General features: G+C 46.5%; 2 protein-coding genes across 4 annotated transcripts in view; one reads left to right on the forward strand and one right to left on the reverse strand.

Annotated features, from left to right (window-relative positions):
• The window catches only part of Rab3gap2 (RAB3 GTPase activating non-catalytic protein subunit 2), a 73,834-nt gene extending 71,103 nt beyond the window's left edge, over window positions 1-2,731 (forward strand). For 2 of the 3 annotated variants that reach the window (XM_039090580.2, XM_008769837.4), the window contains one exon: window positions 127-2,731. In XM_039090580.2, coding sequence (XP_038946508.1) covers window positions 127-276 — 150 coding nt within the window. In that variant the 3' untranslated portion in view covers window positions 277-2,731. The remainder of the gene's footprint in view (window positions 1-126) is intronic. The other variant, NM_001040154.3, reaches the window with a different exon arrangement.
• A 217-nt stretch (window positions 2,732-2,948) lies between these two features.
• Iars2 (isoleucyl-tRNA synthetase 2, mitochondrial) overlaps window positions 2,949-22,202 on the reverse strand; it is a 34,034-nt gene continuing 14,780 nt past the window's right edge. Inside the window, exons 13-23 of the mRNA NM_001398608.1 lie at window positions 17,318-17,420; window positions 16,781-16,874; window positions 13,602-13,710; window positions 12,489-12,591; window positions 11,793-11,918; window positions 11,019-11,150; window positions 7,325-7,431; window positions 6,553-6,698; window positions 5,398-5,588; window positions 4,356-4,500; window positions 2,949-3,553 (exon numbers count right to left, since the gene is read on the reverse strand). Coding sequence (NP_001385537.1) covers window positions 3,411-3,553; window positions 4,356-4,500; window positions 5,398-5,588; window positions 6,553-6,698; window positions 7,325-7,431; window positions 11,019-11,150; window positions 11,793-11,918; window positions 12,489-12,591; window positions 13,602-13,710; window positions 16,781-16,874; window positions 17,318-17,420 — 1,399 coding nt within the window. The 3' untranslated portion in view covers window positions 2,949-3,410. The remainder of the gene's footprint in view (window positions 3,554-4,355; window positions 4,501-5,397; window positions 5,589-6,552; window positions 6,699-7,324; window positions 7,432-11,018; window positions 11,151-11,792; window positions 11,919-12,488; window positions 12,592-13,601; window positions 13,711-16,780; window positions 16,875-17,317; window positions 17,421-22,202) is intronic.

Here is a 22,202-nt window from a genome sequence, read left to right on the forward strand (position 1 = left end):
ATGGCCGCCTCAGTGAGCTTTGTATGCTTTTACTGGGAGACCTTCCATGGTGAAGCTGAAGTTGGTAAGGTATTGTTTGGCTGCTTGAAACTAACGACATGGCTTCTGTGCCTGTCCCATTCACAGAACCCCCAGGATCTTCAGAACACTGGTGTACCTGTGGCAGCAACAGCCAAACTCGTGCATAAAGTGATGGAGCTCCTGCCAGAGAAGCACGGGCAGTACAGCCTCGCCTTACACCTCATCGAGGCTGTGGAAGCCATGGCTACCTTATGACAGTAGCCCACACTTCGGTGACCACATGAACCACTGCATGTCCTTTTACATAGTGAGATCTGGAACTTTGGAAGGTTTCTAGGTTTTTTGTATAATAAATAAATATATTACTTTAAAAAGTGCAATCCTGGCTAAATTCCCATCTTCAGAGAAGACTGAAGATAAATTATAAACACAGTAACTATCCTGTGACCACGGCAGATGCTTTATTATTATTTTTTCATTCAAATGAGCAGTTCTATTGTTAAACTTTAGTACTGTTGCTGGTTATAGTTTGCAGATCTTGTTCTTACCGTAGTAGTCTAGTTCATATCCAAATGATTCCTGTGGGGATTAAGTGTGTTCACACAGCTTCCATGAGCACGCTAGAGATGCAGCCCATGTCCCTTTAAAACATGCAGAGATGTCCTCGTGGTTGGTCCTGCCCTGGGTGCCTCCTGGCAGGGAGCTCCAGGTGCTGACTTCTTCCTGCCCAGGGCGCTGCTGCTGTCAGGAGAAATGGCTTGAGATGGCAGAGGAACCTGGGGAAGGACCTCAAGTCTGCTGTACTTGCCAGACGTAGGAATCAGAGATGCGAACAAAGCAGCAAGATCAATTATTATGTAGATTAAGATTTACTCTATTTTGTCAAGTTCCAAAATTGTATCCACATCAGGTAATTGTAAAAATGTATTATCTTGTAAGACATGTTAAAAAAAAAAAAAAAAAGAACAAAGCAAAGAAACTAGAACATTTAAAATCCAACTTTATTTTTCTTCCAAGTGTTCAAAATGTCTGTTTCTGGGACTTGGTCATGTTGTCTGTCCTGGAAGCAGGACAGGGCACTTTGTGCTGTCACAGCCTTAGCAAACCTACCTCAGCTGGGTGGAGAGATGCACCTCGAGTAGTTTGTACCCTGTAGTGCCTAGAGCAGTCCAAGGCTGACCAGTGTGAAACCCACCTAGCCTGCCTGTCAGCAGTGCACTGCGCTCTGCAGAGCAGCAAGGCCTTGCTGCAGTTCAGTGTCTCTGGAATGTAGCCATACAGTGTGGTTACTGCTGTCTGCCATGGATGTGTTGTTCACAGTGCTCATTCTAATCAAGGGAAGAAGACAACTCCATTAGAAGACTGAGAATATTTTTCAGGGACTCCACAATAAAGTGACACCCAGGCACATACAAATACGAATTCTTTTTCATTAAAAAGTTACATCTAAATAAGATTGTGACTGGCTAAAACTAACTCTAATTGTCAGATTTCAAATCTTCAAAGAAAAATGTTTCAGATGTTGCTCAGGTGGCTGAGGAGCCTGTCCGTGCTGGAATCTGTGATCACAGCTTGATTGACACACATACCATCCTTGACACAGTTCTGAGGAGGTCCCCTCACCCAGGACCTTCTGCAGCACTCTGGAAGGAGCAGGATGTGGGGAGCTTGCCAGGAAAGCCTTGTGCTGCAGGTACTGCTTATTGCTGATGAGGATGGTCTTTTTACTCTAATTCCATTATATATGGGGGGGGGGGGCTTGTATTTTTTGAGAATGAAACTGGCTAAATTTACTCTGGTAGGTCACATGAGAGACCAGAACACAGGTTACGTCTTTAGTTAGATTTATCACCCAAAAAATTTACAAAATGCATAGAATTTAAGAACTAAATCCTGAGTTTAACAAAAGCAGTAACATAGTCTACTACTTCACTAAAGGCTTTTAGAGTAATTCTGGTAAGAAAGGAAAATTAACATTCATGTATCCATTCTCTAACAACAAAGTGTCACAAGAAAAGGAATTAGGTTCTAAGGCAAGGTCAGTGTCCTGCAGTTTCCTGCGGTGGGTGGGGCGCATTGTCTGTAACCCTGGTATTTCCCTAGACACCCCCTCTTGTCATGATTACATTTGTCTCCCTCATTACTGAAGGTGTCTGTGTAGTCCTAGCTTCTCTGCTCCAGGCTGTGTTAGATGTGGAAGTGGAGGGCCAGGAGAAATGTAGACTCAGCAGTACACAATGCCCGGCTTCCAACGCGTCACACTTTTGCCAAGATTCACCTTTGTTAGAAAAGTTCATCTAAGGCCAGTGTAACGCCACCTGCTACATTTAAATAGCTTCTTAAGATATGATTGCTTGTGATTTAAAGTCATGGAAAGCTAAGACTTAGTAACATTACACTTACATTGATTATAGCATTCTCTTAGAAGTTGCTATAATCCATTGCATTAAGAAACAGTATCTTACAGTGAACAGTAGCATCGGAGAAAGCCCTGGACCGGTTTGGATGGGTTGCTGGGCAGCTAGATTCTGCTTAGTAGATTAGACATCCTTGGAAGATCAATCCAGTATTGGATCGTTTAAAAAATGCTCTATTACTTCTCTATTGTCAATGTACTCTAAGTAGTGAATTCTGTATATACTGCTATTTTCTGTCTGTTCATTATTATGAGCTTATGTATATTAGTGAAATAAACTGACGCTTCACGTTATCTCCTCAGCGTTCATACACAAACAAAGATGTCTCCTCTGGAGTAACGGTTTGGTGATGTTCTTTGCAGTACACCCAAAATCTTGCTGCTTTAGAAACTTGATGTTTGCTAGTGGGCAGAAGGGACTGACCCCTCACCTTGCAGGGGTGCGCAACTCTGCCACTCCTTGCAGAATCACACCCGATTCATTAGCCACAGCTTCTATACCACCGTCAGCTGGGAGTTCTCCAGAATGCCTTTATTTTCAGACATCACAGAACTTAAATACTGAGTCAAAAAAAAAAAAGTTTTAATAAAATATAAAACATTCTGTTGCCACATTGAAAGTAACCATATTCGGTGTCTGTCTCTGAAGAAGTCCATGAGTGTGTGTGTGTGTGTGTGTGTGTGTGTGTGTGTGTGTGTGTGTGTGTGTGTGTCTGCTCTGTATACGTGTATATCTGTGTGTGCATATATACATATATATATATATATACACACACACATATATACACACACACACATTATTCTTTCTGTAGTTACAAGAAATACTCTTTTAATCTTCGATTCTTACCCCATCTGTTACCATCTACTCCTCTACTCCCTTGGGTTTCTTTCTAGGGAACTTTCTGACAGTTCATTCCCTCAGCCAATCAGTACTGTTGGGAGCTTCTTGTTCAGAGCTGTTGACATCAGACTGCTACTTTGCACCAATGACCTCTGCACACCGAGGACAGAGAGCATCTGCAGTCTCAGCGGTATGCTTCCAACATCGCGGGCACTTCTCTCTGGCAGTTGGTACGACAATGACTTTATATGAAGATTCCTCACGAATGTCACCACCTTGAAAGAACACACAGTATGTCCAGTCACTGAGCTTGTACCACCAATCCTAGCGGTTCACTGGACGCTCCTTCCCAAGGCTCTCCTCCCTTCCACGATTCTCACACGGGTCAGGTTTTGCCCTAGAACAGGATCATACAAGATGACTGGAAAGCGGACGACTCAGACCAGCCACTCTCTGCCACGTTGAGAGCTAGCTCTGTCATTCCTGACCCTGCTACACAGTTGACTTGGGTTTTTTAAAGACAGTCTCTTCTATGTAGCCTTGTCCTCACAGAGATCCATCTTTCTCAGCCTCCTCAGTGCTGGGACTAAAGGTGTGTGCCACCATGCCTATCTCTTAACTGAGGATTTCAAAATAGCAAGTTCTCAAGACAGTGGCAATGCCACTACTCAAAGCTTCAGTTACACAAAAGGAGCCACAACTTTCTCCACTATTCCTACTAATGAGGATGAATCAAGGTGACAGCTCTGTAAACAGTGCACAGAAATCCTGTGATGAAGTCTACCCAGCCCTTTATAAGATGGCTAAGTAGTACTTTAATTAGGATATGCATAAAAAGAAATGTTCGCATTTACTAGGAAGGGTGGGGGTCTGAGCAGTGTTTGGCACTATGTATCAGAGGACAACATGAGGGGGAAAAGACTCAGTGGCAGTTACTCTGGAGTGAGAAGGAACTGTCCCAGCCTCCGCTTCAGTTCCCAGAGTCCTGAGAGCTGGAGCAGACAGCCTTGATATAACCTAGTCCCACGGAAAGCTGGGGGTGACATCAGCTATTCAGGCCCCACTCATTCTTCTCACCTTCTAGATTGATGACGAATGTCCCAGTGAGCTCAATGGCATCTGCACTTCTTTCCCGTGGCTCCTGAGCCAACAGTGTTGTCTGGGAGGCCATCATCAACTCATTCAGCTGAGATGTGCTAGAGGTCTCCTCAGCCTGGAGCATCTGGAATGCATGTGAAAGTTACTACTCCAATTAAAGACTGACAGTCCATTTCAGTTGTTGACCAGAGTGTACATTCGCTTCACTTTGAAAACTCCCCCAAACCCCAATCTACACGGTGTTTATTACACTTATTTTGAAATGAGGAAAGGAGTTCAGTCACCTTTGTCTGTTGAGCTAAAACTACCAACTTTTTAAGCTCCTCCTTTCCTATCAAGATTCCTCTATTAGCAGAGGGGTTGAGATACTGTTAAATAAAGACCTCCTTTCAGTGCAGTGCACTGGTGGCCATCAGCAGTACAACCTTTCCACAATGTACAGCGAGCCAGGCTATCTGACAAGCACTTTGAGATTTTTCCATCGTAATTTTGATCTTCAAGATGAGTTTGTGAATTTATATAAATATTCTTTTAAAAATTATGAGACTAAGATTGATTTGGTTTTGACAAGGTCACTCACTTAGTAATAGGTAGAAACAAGTCTCCCATTTGACATCTAGTCAGGATTCCTAAGGAAGTCTCATTTATGGTGGTGCCAGTTGATACTGGCTGTCACCTAGGAGACAAACCTCTGGATATGAGTTTCAAGGTCAAGTTTACTGAGGCAGAAAGCCCAACTGCAAGCAGCCTTGGCAGGTCAATGGTTACTACCAACAGCCTCCAAAGTCTTAAATACCACAGAGGCCAGCATCTGCCCCTATCTTAGCATTGCCAACGATGTCATGTACTCTAGTGACTTCAAGTCTCAGATCTTCAAATGTTTAAGTTGGGTTTACCAACCAAAATGAGATGGTTCCTTTTATTTTACAGATTTTGGTATTGTATTGTATGACACACACAGCCTCCACCCACCACACGCAGCCTCCACCCACTACACATAACTTCCACCCACTACACATACCTCCATGATCTCAAACAGCAGCCCGGGCTCGATCACTATGATGACGTCATACTCGGCAGCATTTTTTCCAGGGATGCTGCCAAGGAAGGAATCCCGCATAGCACAGGCACTCTCCACTGCCTCCTCCAATCCTGGCTTCTTCCAAACAGAGCTTGTACTAATCCAGCCAGTGCGAAAAACACTCTTGGGTTCTTCAAAAGTAAGTGGAGCCCGAGTTACACACAGTTCAGACAGTGTATAAGTCTACCCAAGCACTAAGGAGAGACAAGGCTCGTTCATCCAGAATGTGAAGTTCAGTGAGCCAGTCTGATGGTCCAGAGCCACAAGTCAAAGGCTCCTTTTCCCTTACACATTATAAACACACAAACATAAATCTCAAAGCAAAGCAGAACTATGAGCATGACTTATATTCATGGGACACAACAGTTCCCCATGCCTGAAACTGATGCATGACCCCTCCACCCTCTACCCATGCAAGTTTCTTTCTTGTTGTCTATGAAAATTAAATCAGGAGAGAAAAAAACTAACATGAAAGCATTCACTATAAAGCGTGTATTTATTTGAATAAAGCTTAAAATACATTTTGAAACATTATAAACACATTTAAAGATGTATTTATTTTATGTATGTGAGTGCACTGTCACTGTCTTCATGCACACCAGAAGAGCGCATCGGACTCCATTACAGATGGTTGTGAGCCACCATGTGGTTGCTGGGAATTGAGCTCAGGACCTCTGGAAGAGCAGTCAGTGCTCTTAACCGCTGAGCTACCTCTGCAGCCCAAAGATTTTTTTAAATTAATTTTTATTTTATATCCATTAGTGTTTTGCCCACATATATGTCTATGTTGGACTCCCTAGAACTGGAGTTACAGACAGGTATTGAGCCGCCATGTGGTTGCTGGGAACTGAACCTGGGTCCTCTGAAAGAGCAGCCAGTGTTCTTAACTAATGAGCCATCCCTCCAGGCCCTCATAAACACATTTAAGCAAAACTGATTTCTCAATATTGTCAAGGACTCCATACATTTCAGAATGCACTAGAGATGGGATGGAGCAGACTGTACCGAGGGACCCTCATCACAGCAACCCTGTCACTGTACCTGTGTGAAGCTCATAGCAGCCATGAGCAAGCCCTGCAGGCTCTGTCTCCCTACCTTTAACGTAGGGGATGTGCTGGAACACCTCTTCTGCCAAGTGAGGAAGAACGGGCGCAAAAGAACGGACCAACACATCCAGAATTTCCGCCAATGCTGTCTGACAGGAGCGCCGCTTGGGATCCGTCTCGCTTTCACAGTAGAGCCTGAAAGAATAGCTTGCTCAGTGGCTGACACACTGGTCTGGCCTTCGTACATCCATGCTGGCTTGACACCTGGCCGTCTGTCCTAGTTCTCTCTCTCAGGGTGTATCTGCTGTTTTCTCATGTTTTGCCCAACTGTGGATGTTTAATGTGGACGACAGTGTAGATCACTGACTTTGAACGTAATAAGGTGACTGACCACATCTGAGTGACTGTCATGCCCAATGCTGCCCCGGGTGACTGTGAAAGCTAGTACCGTTACAGAAGTGCCTGGCTAGTCCTGGGTCTGCTCTCAGGATAGCATGTGTCGTCTACCAGCAGCTAACTCACTGTAAATAGGCACCCAGCACATGAGCAGTGTATATTGTGATACAGCGTCTCACTGTGTGGCCCTGGCCAGCCTGACATAGAATCTTTGTAGACTAGGCTGGTTTTAAACTCAACCCCCCCCCCCCCCCCCGCCTCTGCCCCAACAGAAAGTTAGTGAGTGAAGGGAAGCCTGACACTCAGGCTTGACTCCGTATCCCAGCTGTGACTCTGCCCAGCTGCTTACCATGCTCACTGTATCCTGGACACTGCTGACAGACACTCGAGCATCCCTGCTGGGGACTGTACACAGTCACACTTACCTATCCTTGACTATGCTGAAGTAAAAGCTGGACAGTTCTCTGGTGTAGAAGGCTTTCAACAGCCTGACAACCTTTCCAAAGTCATACTGTTTGTATGAGTCAGTAACCTAGAGAACAAAGATGGTGAATGTGACGACTGCAGCAGCAGTGAGCAGAGCAGTACAGCAGGGACGAAGAAGCTCCTCCCAGCACCACCTCAGAGATGCTGCAGAGGCGCGAGAACCGGTGTGACCCCTGGAACTCCCGTAAGTCCTGGGTAGACATAGCTCGGCATGGAGATCTCTGGAGCAGACTGGCTGCAAAGGCTATCATGGGGATGAGCTCTGGGTTTTCTTTTTCTTTGATAAAACTTTCCCTTGAAATTCTGACAACTGTTTAGCGGTTTTCTTGTTATTTTTACCAATTTGCTATTACATTTATTTGTGGCAAGGGGAGAAGGCCTGTGCCACAGATCACATATGGAGAGCAAAGTTGTTCTTCTTCTTCACTGTGTGAGCAGAGTCTTACTGTGTGGCCCTAGCCAGCCTGACACAGAATCTCTGTAGACTAGGCTGGTGTTAAACTCAGAGGGGACTCTGCTCAGGTCATCAGGCAGCAAGCACCCTGACCTCACGAGCCATCTTACCTGCCCATTTGATTTGATTTTGTTTGATCGTAAGAACCTGCCTCAAAGGATAAGGTGGAAGAACAGGATCAGCCTTATGCGTCTGTCAGTTCACACACACACACTTGCACAGGCACATGCACATACATGCATACCACATACACATACACACGAAAAAAAAATGTTTCAAAAGCAGACAGAATGCTAACGTGTCATTCTAGAGGCACAACTGCTCACACTAATCACTATTCTGCTCTGGGAATGACAGCAGAGCATGATCCCAGGAAAGAAAGATCCGTGTCTAATGGCTTGTTTTGTGTGAGAACACATGTTCATGTATGTGTAGGTACACATGTGTGTGGACACCAGAGGTTAAGCTCCAGCCAGGGACCATGTACTTTGCTATTAAAATAGTGTTTCTCCCTCGTCTGGCCCTCAAGTGTGCTTCTCTGATGGGCTGCTGTGACTCAAGGCCCACCTGTCTTCAATGTCCCAACACTAGAACCCTGACGTTCTCAATGTGATGAGGGTTTAGAGATCACACTCAGGTCCTCCAGCTAGAACAGCAACCTCTTTACCCACCATGCTACTTTCCCAGCCCTGGTTGTGGTCTGGGTTTTGAGTCTTCGATGCTGAAGAGGGAGCTCGTTCCCACCCAGCTCTCTCCCGCCTGTGAGTCCCGAGTAATGGCCTCACACCACTTTTAAGTTTCTAAGGAATTTTAGGCCATGTGTTTAATCCCAGTACTCAGGGCGGGCAGAGGCAAATGCATCAGAGTTTGAAGCCAGGATGGTCTACACAGCAAGTTACAGGCCATCCAGGGGTATACAGTGTGACTCTGTTTCAAAAGAGACATATTGCAGAGATCCGGGGTGAAAGGGAGAGAAAGTTTTAAACTATGCACCTTTAAATTGACTAGTGTTTGTATTTGCTCATGCCAACAGGCATGAACAGAGATCAGAGGACAGCTTCTGAAAGTTGGTTCTCTCTCTCTACCACACGTTCTAGAGTTCAAACTTCAGTCATTAGGCTGCTATCAGCTGAGTCATCTCACTGGCCCAAATCAAATCATTATTAAAACAGCAAAGAGTGGAAGGTGCAGCAAGCCACTAGTGTCCCTCACGGATGCCCTCAACCAGTTTAACTGAGTGAAGATGTTCACGGACACCTCTGACACAGGAAACACTGAAGAAATACCGCCCAGTTTCCGATCTGATCCCTGGCTCTCCTGTGACCTTGGACAGCCACATGTGCACTGTGGCACAGCCCTTGCCACACCAAATAGTCAGATGAACTTCCTTGAGTTGGTCTTGTCTAGTACTTGTCGGAACGGAGAAGTAACTGGTTTGGACAACTGCCCCGGGACCAGCAGCTGTTGTGATAGCTGTCCTGGCTCTGGCCTGTAGCAGAGAAATGTGCGGCTATTGTGATGGCTGTTCTGGCCCTGGCCTGTAGCAGAGAAATGTGCGGCTGTTGTGATGCTGTCCTGGCTCCCTGGCCTGTAGCAGAGAAATGTGCAAGAGCAAAGAGCTGGGAGCGTGGGCAGCCTTAAGAGTACTCAATGGGCCCTTGGGTGGGAGTCCAGAAGGGCGGAATGGCCAGAAACCTGAGGACGATGAAGAACACTGGCTAAGGCCACTCATGCTGTATTCTGGCAGAGAGCCCAGCTGCACGCTGCTCTTGTCTTAGTGACTTTACAAACTCGTTACATTTTCTATACTGGTGTTTTGCCTGATGTATGTCTGTATACCACTTGTGTCTGTATGACGATGTCTGTACCTAGTGGCTGCAGAGGCCAGAAGAGGGAGTGGGATCGCTGGAAATAAAGTTACAGATGGTTATAAGCTAACACATAGATGCTGGGAATCAAATCCAGGTCCTCTGGAAAAGCAGTCAGTGCCCTTAACTGCTGAGCCCTCTCTCCAGCCCCTGTACTGGTAATCTGAGTGAGGCTAAACTCAAAAGTGATTGAATAAGTTGTCTGCCAGAGGAAACTTCAAGACAGCATAGTATCCATGCTGTGCTGTGCACACGGTTACTGTCTGCTGCTGTCAGCCACTCTACAAGAGTGTGCAAAGGTACACAGATGTGCAGTTGGTAAGGAGAGATTCCTGAGCAAGCATAGGACACAGAGAGAGCAGCAGCTGGAACTGTTAGATCTGAGCCAGGAAAGGGAAACAGGTCAGTAGGACAGGTGCCCAAAGTCACAAAGCAGCCACTGGAGGCTCCAGTTTATGAATGCGCAAGTTCATTTGAAAGGAGAAAAGCTGGACAAGAATCCTGCTGAAAGGCTCAAAGTCAACTGTATGGAGAAGTGTTTCTTAGGCTCTACCAACAAAGCACACAAAAGCAGCTACAGTTGTGGCACACAAGGCAGACGACACCTTGAGTTGACAGTAGAACTTGGCAATATGGTTCTTCTTCATGGTGCTGGTTTCCCAGGCACAAAACCCCACAAGAATTACAGAGCCACAGAGGCTCTAGACACTGAGGCCAGGCAATGTATGAGAGGATCAGATGGCCGCAGGGAACCCAAGAGGCACGAAGTTGTGAAACCTCACCACACACAGTACACAGACCAGCGAGAGACCATCGAGGACCCAGGAGTCATCCACACAATGATCCTGAGAGAGAAGCGTGCTGTGAGGGGAGGCTGGTTCCCATGGTTCTCACCAGCAGGCAGCCCTAAGAGGCCGAGAAGGAGAGATGGAATGGCTGAGAAGGTAAAGGTGCCTGCTACCAAGCCTGACAACCTAAGTTCGACCTCTGGGACTCACAGGGTGGAAGGAGAGAACCATGTCTCATAAGTAGTCCTCTGACCTCCACATGTGAGTTCTGGCACACACACACACACACACACACACACACACACACACACACACACACACGAACACACAAACTAAATGTTGAAAAAAAAGCAAGACTCCAGCAAAGACATGAAAACACTTCATGCCTGGTCACCCCAAACTCTAGAATGCAGTGCTGCACTTTCCGGGGTACAATAGGGATGATTTCCAGTGAGTGAGGTCCATTCACTGCAAGTTGTGGGAAAGGCACTGAGGTTGCCAAAGCCTGCTACTGCACACTGACCTTTGTGGCAAAATCCTGAATTAGGTGCAGCATATACTGGTCTATGATGTACATATTCTTCACAGGAACAGAAGCCGTCTCTGGGTTAAAACCGGCCAAATTTCCCAAGAGAAAGCGGAGGGTGTTTCTAAGCTGTTCACAGTGAGAGAAAGCACACAGTTAAAGACAAGTCACAAGACTTCTCTGTTTCACCAGTTACTTTATAACCATGATTTTTTTTCTAAGTTCTGTTATTTTCTTAGTAAGGTTTTAAAATCCTATTATTCCTAAATAAGCCCGCAAAGACACAAGGGAACCCTCATTCTAATACCCAATTTTATGAAGAAGCAACCACTGGCCGGGTTTTTCGTTAGCTCTTCCCCAGCCTGTTTTGCTCATGTCTTTATTCACATATAGATGGATATATGCTATTTCATCTGATTCACAAAAGAAAAATAAATGATCTAGCTTGTAAAGTCACTGACTACATGGAAAGTATATATAATCTTACATCAGCTTATGGTGTAGTCTATACATTAACCAAATATAAAGACATGTATGCTTCTTCTTCTGTTTTGTTTTTTGAGACATGGTTCCTTTGTGTAGCCTGGAACTCTCTTTGTAGACCAGGCTAGCTCAAACTCACAGAGATCCTCCTTAGTGCTGAAATTAGAGGCATACACTACCATGCAGCATGTAATTTCGTAGTGTTACTATTTTAAACAAATTAACACGGGCATTAAAGACAGCCACAGTTTTCATGCACGTCTCCTAACTTTGCTGAGCAGGTCTGACCTTGCTGATGTCATCTCTGGCAGCACTGAGTACAGAGGGGCCAATGGTCACCTCCGTGAAGACGTTGGATTCCGCTATCCACCAGCGCAGGATGTCAGCTCCGTAGGGAGGCTCTTTGCTGTGGTCCTTCATTGAAAGGCGAAATGTGAACAGAATAGCTTTTGATTTATGTCAGTTAGAGAAACAAAGGCTTTAGCTAAAGTTTCCTTCAGAGACTGGAGTCTGTAAACACAGGCTGTGTAGGCACAATACTGACACACCCACCACAACATAGGCTGTATCTGAAAACATGAAGACTAGCAAGATAATCCTGTCTCACACAGATGGGAGACTCAGGCTTGTCCTGGTGACTGTGAGATGTGCAGGCCACACTCATGAGAGCCCCTCCAACCGCCCCAGTTACCAGTAACCCGATCTGATGGACACTGTGTATGTCCTAAGAATATAATTATGCACACTCAGAATTTGTCATCTCATTTTTCTCATGTTTCCATTTAATTATAAAACTGTAGTTTCATGTAATAAAATCTGATGCCTTGAGGCCTCCACATACATGTGTACACACAAGTTCATGTTTAAAACATTACAGTAACCCACCCATTATTCTTGGCCTTCAATTCCTGGGACTACTGGAGACTTAGTTGCCGATGTAAGAACCTGACAACAGAATGAAACGCATTTCAGTCAGACACCTACTTTTCCTCCACTGATGATAGTGTCAGGGTCAATGACGTTCCCGAGGGACTTGGACATCTTTTCTCCTTTTTCTCCGAGTGTAAATCCATGAACCATCACTGTCCTAAGAGACATGGGGACCAGCGTGAGGGACCATTTTAATCACTGGGAACGTCTTGACAGACAGTGGGTGAACACTTGTTTCTCAGTATTCGCACATCAGAGCGTTTGGCAGGGAGTCCTCAGCTTAAACACAGCAAAGTAGGTGTTCTATTTTCTGTACATCAGAGCATTCCCCAGCCTCTAATTGCTAAAAACAAGAAAATAAAGAGCAGGATAGACCCTCCCCCCTAAAACTAACTTCCAAAGGACAACTTAGGAAAACAGCACTTTCTACCATGGTTGGCTTTTAACAGTGACACAGAAATAGGCAGTGAGGTGTCTCGGGTGGGAGCCGACTGCAGCAGAGCAAACCCTTAGGCTACCCCAGCAGCTGTCTGTACTCCACCCCAGCAGGGTCTCAGTCACTCAGTCACTGTGGGTCCCACGGCAGGAGATGAGCTCAGGCCGCCTGCTCTCACCTGCCCACACTGTCCCTCCCTGCGCTACTGGTGGCCCTCCACACAGGGGAAGATGCTGCCTGCAGTGCCAGCTAATCCACTCAGCACCACCTCATCTTCCAGGAGGGCAGGCTGCCGAGTGACGGGCGCCACACACAGCTGTGTCTCTCCCCTTTTCTTTTTCCCGTACTGATTTTATTTGTTTTTTGTTGTTCTTTTTGGGACAGGGTCTGCACATGGTCCAGGCTGCCCCTGATCCTGAGGTCCTCCCATCTCTCCCTCCAGAGTGCTTGGATTTGCAGGATGTATGTACCTCCACAACCACACAGGAGGCGACCACGCAACTTTCTTACAAACTGCCTAACGCAGAAGGTGAACCTAGTGTTGGCCAGCCTGGCTGCCCCACAATGCACCTCTTTAGGACACTGACGCTGTGGGTCTCTCCTCCCAGACACAAGAAGAACAGTGTTCCAGCTCACCAATGGCTGGCTCACGCACCTATGCCCGCAAGCACTCATGGCAGGCACTCGGGGGATCACCAAGCAGGCTCACTTTGCTCAGAGTGAGCACTTACCTGAAAGGTGCTTTTGACCTTGTGGCCACACTTGTCAGTAACGAAGACTGGAACCAGCCCCCGAGCTGGTCCTTCCCCTCCAGGTACAAGTCTGCCCTCTGCTCAGTGCCTGAAATACATAAACACAAACCCAGCTAATCAGAAAACGAAGGCAAGTGTGCCAGTGTTAGGGACACCAATGGGACGGGTTCTTTTCTATGCAGTCAAACCCACGTGATGGCAAACATCTGACCAGGCAGAAGGCTAGCACAGGTGTGCTGGAAAGCTGCCTAGCATGCATGGAAGTCATGTGACAGGCAGAAGTGAACAACCGTTAAATCTACCCAAGGCCCAGCACGACTCTCGCCTTTACTGTGCCTGGTCACCATAACCATGTGTGGCCCCAAGAGCCATTGTGAGTCAGACGCTCTCCTGCCGAGGCTGGCAGTGAATGAATGCTGTCCTACACAAGGTACCACTTCCTGCACAGCACAAAACACTTCTTCCTGCTTTTCTACAAGCAGTGCCTCTCACCTACACTGTGCAAATGTACGAGAACAAAGGGCCTAAACCTTAATTAATGCCTCACGTGTGTTCAGGAAACAGAATTAGAAAACAATATCAAAAACTATTTACAAAAATGTATTTAAATTAACATTTAGCCAGTATAATTCTTTTTTTTTTTTCCTTTTTTTTTTTTTCGGAGCTGGGGACCGAACCCAGGGCCTTGCGCTTCCTAGGCAAGCGATCTACCACTGAGCTAAATCCCCAACCCCTAGCCAGTATAATTCTTAGTCTGTAAGCATGAATTTATATGTTTGACTTTCAAACTGCCTAAACTGAAAGGTCTAAATGAGGAACCCCGTTACCTGCTAGGACCCTCCCACCACAGCCCCACAGCACAGCCCGGTTTGCACCCACAGACTTCCATCACGTCTGACGTCCCTCCAGCCCACAGACGGCAGCAGCTGCAGAGGAGCTCTCCTTTCAGAGTTCCCAGCTGGCGCTTGGGCTGTGAGGGGCTGGCCGACGGCTTGCTCCTGATTCCTCACCCAACTCTCTCGTCTCAGTACACGCTTTCCTTCATCCTACGTCTACCTCTTTCCTTGGCATCCTCTAAGGCGCTCCCTCTCTGCACACGTCTGCTCCCTCTGCACACGTCTGCATACAACTCCCTCTGACTCCTGACCTGCTCATCCTGTCTCTTCAGCAATGAGTCGAAAACTTACCCAACTGAAAGCAAGAAATGTGCGCAGCGCCGGAGAGTCAGGAGGGCACACCTGTGCAGAAGGATGGGCCCAGGAGAGCAGAGGGCCACATGTGCACTCTGACACCGTTAACCACGTGACCACTGTCCTGGCTCTAGCTTGACCTCTCGTGAGAAACAATGGGGTCAGGGAAAGTCCATGGTTTCCAAGCTGGGCAGCTCGGGGCTGCCAAGCAGGCCAAAGGGAAGGTACCGCTGGTAAAGAGGGAAAAGATAAGAACAAAACAAACTACCTTTTTGGTGGAATTTTAGAGACAGAGTGTCCTAGAAAGCCCACGCAATCCTCAAAGTCATGATCCTCCTGCCTCGGCCTACCGAGTGCTGTGATTATAGGCACAGACCACCAAGCTGGTTAAAGGTTCCCATGCTAATCTTAAGGAGTATAGGTCTACATAAAATTTCCTCAAAAAAAAAAAAAAAAAGATTATGTTGAGAAATCACAGGACTAAATGATCTCCCAGGTCTTTCCAGATCTGAACTGTAGTAGTCTGTGCTGGTCTGAGTAGGAATGGCTTCCACAGGCTCACAGATTTGAACACTTAGTCAGCAGTGGATTAGAAGGATTAGAAGGATTGGAGAATGTGTGTAACTGGGAGGTGAGCACTGAGGGTTCAAAAGCACAGCCAGGCACAGGCTCCCTCTCAGCCAATAATCAGGAAGCAGTTCTCAGCTAGTTCTCCAGCACCATGTCTGCCCGAGTGCTGATAATGGACCAGCTCTGAAACTGTAAGCCAGCCCAGTTAAATGCTTTCTTTTCTCAGTGTTGCCATGGTCATAGCATTTCTTCACAATAGAAACCCTAACTAAGACACAGATGTTCCAGGTAAACAGAACACAGCTGTGGAGAACAAGCAGAAGAGCCGTGTCCATTTTGCTTTCAGACTCCATTCTAATCAGAGGGGAACTTAGTTCTAGTACCCAGGTCCTGGGCGAGCTGTCTAGCTTCTGATATTCATCTTTTGCTCCCCAAAACACAATGGCTGCTCTAAACACAGAACAAACAGGATCTGACTGGATGACAAATCTACATTCTGTACCAAGTGACGCAGATCAACCCCATGGGAAAGCCTCTATGCCTAAATCCTGTCCGGTGAAAAATAGAGCTTGGCCCAAGTGCTTGTGGCTTTCAAGTTTAAAAGCTCTGCGACATTCTGCCTCAAGGTTGCGTTCATCTCCCAAGTGTGCTCTGGGCACCTGATCGATCAGTACTGCTTGATTACAATAAATTCAGCATTGACCCGGTGTTTGAGTTGTGCTGGGTCCAAGCAGACCCCATAACAAAGCAATAACCCCACAAAGGTCACCGTGGAAGATCTAAGTGAACAGCTCTGTATTGCCAGAACTAGCACTGGTGTCGTGCACGTGTCCCTCAGAGGACAAGTCTCCAGACACAGCCCTCTCCTTCTGCCTCTGTGTGAGCTCCAGGAAATGAGGCAAAGGTAACCAGGCTTGTGAGGCAAGCACCTCTACCCATTAAGCCATCTTGCCAGCCCTCTAATGACAGCGATTACCTAAAAGAGCAGCTCGCTATGCGACTGGAACTCTGCTTTTCCAGACGGCCAGAACCCAGTTCCCGGCACTGCCTGACCCTCCAGCTCCAGGGGATTCAGTGCCCTCTTACCTGCATGGACACTTACACTCACAAGCACATACCAACATACAGACACATGCGCGCACACACACACACACACACACACACACACAGAAAAACAATAAAAATGTATCTTTAAAAAAAAAGAAATTGAGCTGGGTGTGGTGGTAAATGCATTTAATCCCAGCACCCAGGAAGCAGGAGGCAGAGGCAGGCAGATCTCTGAATTCAAGGCCAGCCTGGTCTACAAAGTGTGTTCCAGGATAGTCAGGGTTGTTACACAGAGACCCTGATTTGAAAAACAAACAAAATGGAAAGAAAAGAAAAACTGAAACTAATTACCTTGAAGAACACAAGACCACGAGGTTCCACTGTCAAACCAGATGTCCAAAATGTCCTGCCCTGGCACGTACTCCAAAGCACCGGGGCCACCAGCCTAAGGAGAGACAGAAGAGAGCTGACCTCCAGAGAGAGGCCACACAGTGCACAGGAAATGTTCAGGAAGTTTAAAAAAGTGAAATGCAGCTATTAAATCCACATTTATAAAATAAACACTAAGACGCACTTCACAACCACTGAACACAGCCCCCTGAGCACGGAAAGCAAACGGCCACACGTCATGGCCACTAGTGTAGCAACGATCCCTTTTTCCTCGTCCAGTAAGATGGCGACAGGGAACACACCACCAGGGATTGCTGGGTCAGAGCCCGCACAGCCCTGCTGAGCCAGCACGAGGGACTTCTCTCGTGGCACCACCTGCCTGGTCACCTAAGACACTGGGTCCGCTGCTGTGTTACAAACTGTGTTTGACTGCACCTGCCTCTGAGTCTGCAGTTCAATTGTTAGTTACCTTTTTCTCAAAGAGTCGCTCACACTGACCTGAGCTACAACTTCCTCCGGGAGAAGCTTCTCAGCGGGGAGGGTCCACCACACATCACTGCCGTGCTGCTCTACGAGTTTGATAATATGCTCGGTGGTTTGGCTGTCAGGAAAGAGGCAGGGTCAGCAATGTACTGTGACAGACATTTGTCAGTGACTGTCTCTCCGACTTCAGCAGAACCTCACGTGGCTGACCTGACTGACGCCATCATTTTATGTTCAGTACACCCCTACACAGGAAAACAGCGCCCTCCTCACCTCCCATGTCAGTCCATACTGTTCCTATCCAGGAAGTCGGCCCTCGTTTCCTGCCAAATGAAGCTGCCACATCCTATCAGTTCTACCTGGCTCTCAGAGCACCTTACTGTCTCAGCACCAGCTATGTAACGCCTACCCACCCATTCCTCCCTCACAGAGAAGCAGCCCCACCCCACCCCAACTCTCACAGAGAAGCCAACTCCTCCCCCAACAGAGAAGCATTCCTGTACTGCTGTCAATCAGCATCCCTCTCAGAAACTTTCAAGGCTCCGTCTCTGCCCATGACACTCCATCCCCTGGTGTAAGAAGTGGCCCATACACCACACAGACACTGAAAGCACACAGGGAGGCTCACACTCGGACCTCCTGCATGGCCAGGACTTGAGAAGCAACGCAACTGATCTGCTCAAACATGAATGAACAGTGTCGTAAGCATGAGCCCAGGTGCCCGGTACTACAGCCGGTGACAAAACAGACCAGACCCCCTGAAGGGAACAAGGTATTCACTACTCGGTAGTGTGGACCCAACTGGGGCCCACACACGCTCTGTACACTTCGAGCCCTGACCTACAATCCAGCCCTGGTTGTTTTGAGACTGTCCAGCTATGTAGCCAAGGCAGGCCTGGAACTCACCATCCTCCCATCCGATGCTGTCCAGCCCTAATACTTATTTTGCTGCTGACACCAGGGCCTCCTGGAGTTGTTTTCTGTTTAACACACACGGGCAACAGCGCAGACCCCCATAGCTTTGGGTGCAACAAGTGGTAAACTGACTCACCAAGTGACCCTGGGCACGGCCCTGGGCCTCTCAGCACTTGTGGGTTCTCACTTGCAAAACACAAGCAGCAGAACATCACCAAGAGACGTGACAAAATGGACCTAGTAAATGAAGTGCCCACAGGAGCACTTGCCATTTTAACATATACCTAATATGTATGTGAAAAGTCTGGCGGGACACTAGTGGCCCATTAAAGGTGGCGCATACCTTAATCCAACCCTTGGGAGGCAGAGGCAGGTGGATCTCTGTGAGTTCCAGGTCAGTCTGGTCTACACTGTGAGTTCCAGGACATCCAGGGCTACACAGAGAAACTCTGTCTCTAAATACCAAAAGAATTCGGACTGAGTCTTTGAGATAAATTTGAATGGTTCTATGTTGGTTTTGTCCCTCATGTCCACTTACATATTCATGTGTTTGCGTGTGTTTGTCACTACACTCGGGGGGGACAGTCTTGGAGGCTGGCTGCCTCTGGGAACCTGGAGCTGGAGCTGTAAGCAGTTGAGAGCTGCTGATGTGGGTGCTGAGAATCAAACTCTAATCCTTGGAGAGCAGCACGCACTCTCAGTGAACGAGCTTCAGCTCCCACATTATTATCTGAAGATTAAAATCCTCAGGAAGCCCTGTCTCTGAAGCAGCTGCCTCTCCCCTCCATTGCCAGTGCAAGTGACTGCACACCCACCAGAGTTACAGGAAGGACGGAACCGAGAACAGGGAAAAGTGAGTTCCAGATCTGCGCCAGCAGACATCAGTCACACTGTGCATTACCAAATATCCCCCATTCCCAGCTCTGGTATGTCATGGATCAGTGAAGCTGTTTGTAAAAACTGCAAAGGGATGCAAATCAAGTAGGTGATATAAATTAACATACCCTATGACCTGAAGTCTGAGACGCCGCTCTAAAGACTACGGTGGGGACGGAAGAGGTGCTTCTGAGACTGAGAGGGATGGCTGCTCTTGCAAAGGAGCCAGGCTCAGCTCTGAGTACAAGGAAGTTATGTCACAACCAGATTCCAGTTCTAGGAGATGCAATGCCCTCTTCTGTGACTACTAGGTACACATGTGACACACATGTACACATGCACACACAAAACGCAAAATAAACCTTAAAAAGGGAGAGAGAAGCAAAGGCGTAATGGCACACACCTTTAATTCCAGGACTGAGGAGGCAAATGGAGGTAGATTTCTGTGAAATCAAGGACAGCCTGGTCTACATAGTGAGGCTAGCTCAAAAAAATATTAAAGTGATACTCTAAAAAAAATTGACTGAATGTATAATGCTACCAAAATGTTGAAGAATTTACATATAACATGAATATAAAAATCCAAAACTGGCACAAGTCCCGATGGCTAGGACATTCACTTTAGATGACTTTAACGGTGAAGATAAGCTTTCTCTAGGTGACCATAAAAACTTTTGCAATAAGTAACTAGCTGTAAGACAATAATTCTTAGTTACACATTAGTTTTTATATAGTGTGCACAGAACACTTTATCAGTTAAGAAAATCTGAACATGCAGTAATAGAAAAATCTAATGAAGCCTAATGCCCCAAAGAACAAAAACAGAAGTACCAGCAGAGTGCACTCAAATACACCCACACTTACAGACAGCAGCCATGCTTTCACACCTGCTACACACTTTCCCCGTAAAAAGAGACGCGTCAGGAGACAAGTGTCATTGGCCTTTTGTGTTACCATTAAATTGCCAAATTTGGGCAAGCAATGAAAACGTTTAAATGTATTTGAAATAAACAGGTACAGATAACCTAGAAGGGAAAGTAAACTGTTTGCACTTCATATTAGCATCATCAATAATGAACAGCACAGCACGCTCAGAAGTTCTGGGACTGGACCTCTCGGGAGCTTGTGAATAAATAAATGACAAGTCTGGAATGAGGTCTTCCAGGTAGGGGGGCCATCCTCTCAGGCAAGAGCTGTTTGCATGGCTGAGTCTCCTCTGTCACACACACTCCGGGTGAACTTGCATTCTACTCTCTGGAGCTGCTAAGCCAAGGCTCTGACTGCACAGGCAGGGGACTCCCGGGCTGTGAGCCAAGGCCGAGGCAGGGAAGAAGGGCGTCTCAGGAGATTAGTGTGCTGACAGAGCAAGCAGAGTTCAAAGAACATACACTATCTGGCTTACTGGCTGATAGCAAGAGGAAAATATGATATGTTTTTAAAAATATAAAAAAAAATATATAAAAAGAAGATTACGAACATTTTTATTTTTTTAAGTCTTAGTAGCTAAAGAAAAGTGAGAAGCCTAACATGATATATTCCATACCCATCCGTAACAAATCAACTCCAATGAACTGTTTTTCTTATCTTTAAATAAATATCAGAAACTCAACAATATTTTAAAACTGTCGATTCCTCTTGCCGTCTGCACTTTGCGTGGACCAGAATCCCACACTCAGGAGACGAATTGGAGGGTCACCAACCCTGTGGACAGTAGAGCTACATGGTCTGTGTCTCAGGAAAACGCAGGGACAGGAAGGAGCACAGCTCAGTAGTGGAGGACTGACTTCCCACCAAAACAAAACAAAAAGCAACCACCTCGAAACAGCCAGATGCTGGATGTGTTCTGGTCTCTGGATTTTCAGTGTGGGACCCAGGCAGCCAATAAGAGCAAAGCTATGGCCCTAAGTCTGCAGGACAGCTCCTCTGTACACGATTTAAACCCCAGCTGTGTACTATGCTGGCTTTGAACCTATGGTTCCATGCACGGTACACGAGTGCTTCCCAGCGGTTGTATACAGAGCCCTATCTTTTGTATATCATTAAGTCTCTTGACACACAGTTAAACTGGACACCTTACATGCATATCTTTGTACAGGATTCATTAGTCTTTTTCCTTCCGACAAACACTTACAAGTGGAATTTTTTATAATGAAACTGAGGTCATGCTTTCAAATACTGCAAAAGAATTTCTTAAGGTTTGTCCTTGTAAATACAAGAATTCTCTTTTTTTATTAATAATATCCATTACTTCAGCACACAATTGACTTATGACCTAAAGATTAGTATAAATTACTGTTGATAAAAGTGGGTGAAACCACTTATCACTCTGTAGTCTATTTCCATTTTAATGCTGTATTTCATAGAGCAATAAGTCACACCATAATAGGACTTTGTACTCGACTCAAAGACCTTAACTGTCACGCATTCCGTGTTCCTGCTTCGGTTTCCATCAGGGAAACCCAGGCATTGGAGCAGCTCTGGCAGCAGCCAATCACCCGGGCTCTGCTATCTCTGCGTGCGCTATTTAGCAGGGAAGCAGGAGGCACTCGGGACTTCCAGGTGAGAAAGAGGAGGTCCCCCTGCCCTCTCGGTCCTCTGCTCTCCCTCGGTAGGCAAAGGCACAGGACAAGGTCTCTGCTGGAAGTGACTGAGAAAGGACGAGGTAAGAGGCTCCGTGTTCCTGTCTGCTCATGGAATGAGACTGAGAACACAGTGGAGGCTCAGAAGGAAGCGCTGTACTCCACGCAGTCCTACCCGCAGGCTGTAAGCCAGCATAGCAGGTAATGATTTCGGGTGCTTTCTTTACTTAGCGAACATAAAGTCTACGGGTTTCCAGAAGCTGCCTCCAAGCTGCCTTACCACTTAGGCCAACAGTGCTGGGTGACAACATATGCCTAAATTAAGGGAAGAAATGTCATCAATGGCTTCCTGTCTTTCCTAGGTGGCCAATGTTTCGAAATTTTATCCATTTTATGTTAAGAAAAAAAAGTACTTGTTTTTACTAACCAGGGACTAGGTTTTCACTTATATAATTCATATAATTTTATGGGGACCATATTACAGATTCAGGAAATGACCAATGATATTAACATTAAAAGTTCTTGAGGAA

This window comes from Rattus norvegicus, chromosome 13 (genome assembly GCF_036323735.1).
Source record: "Rattus norvegicus strain BN/NHsdMcwi chromosome 13, GRCr8, whole genome shotgun sequence".
Classification (NCBI taxonomy): domain Eukaryota; kingdom Metazoa; phylum Chordata; class Mammalia; order Rodentia; family Muridae; genus Rattus; species Rattus norvegicus.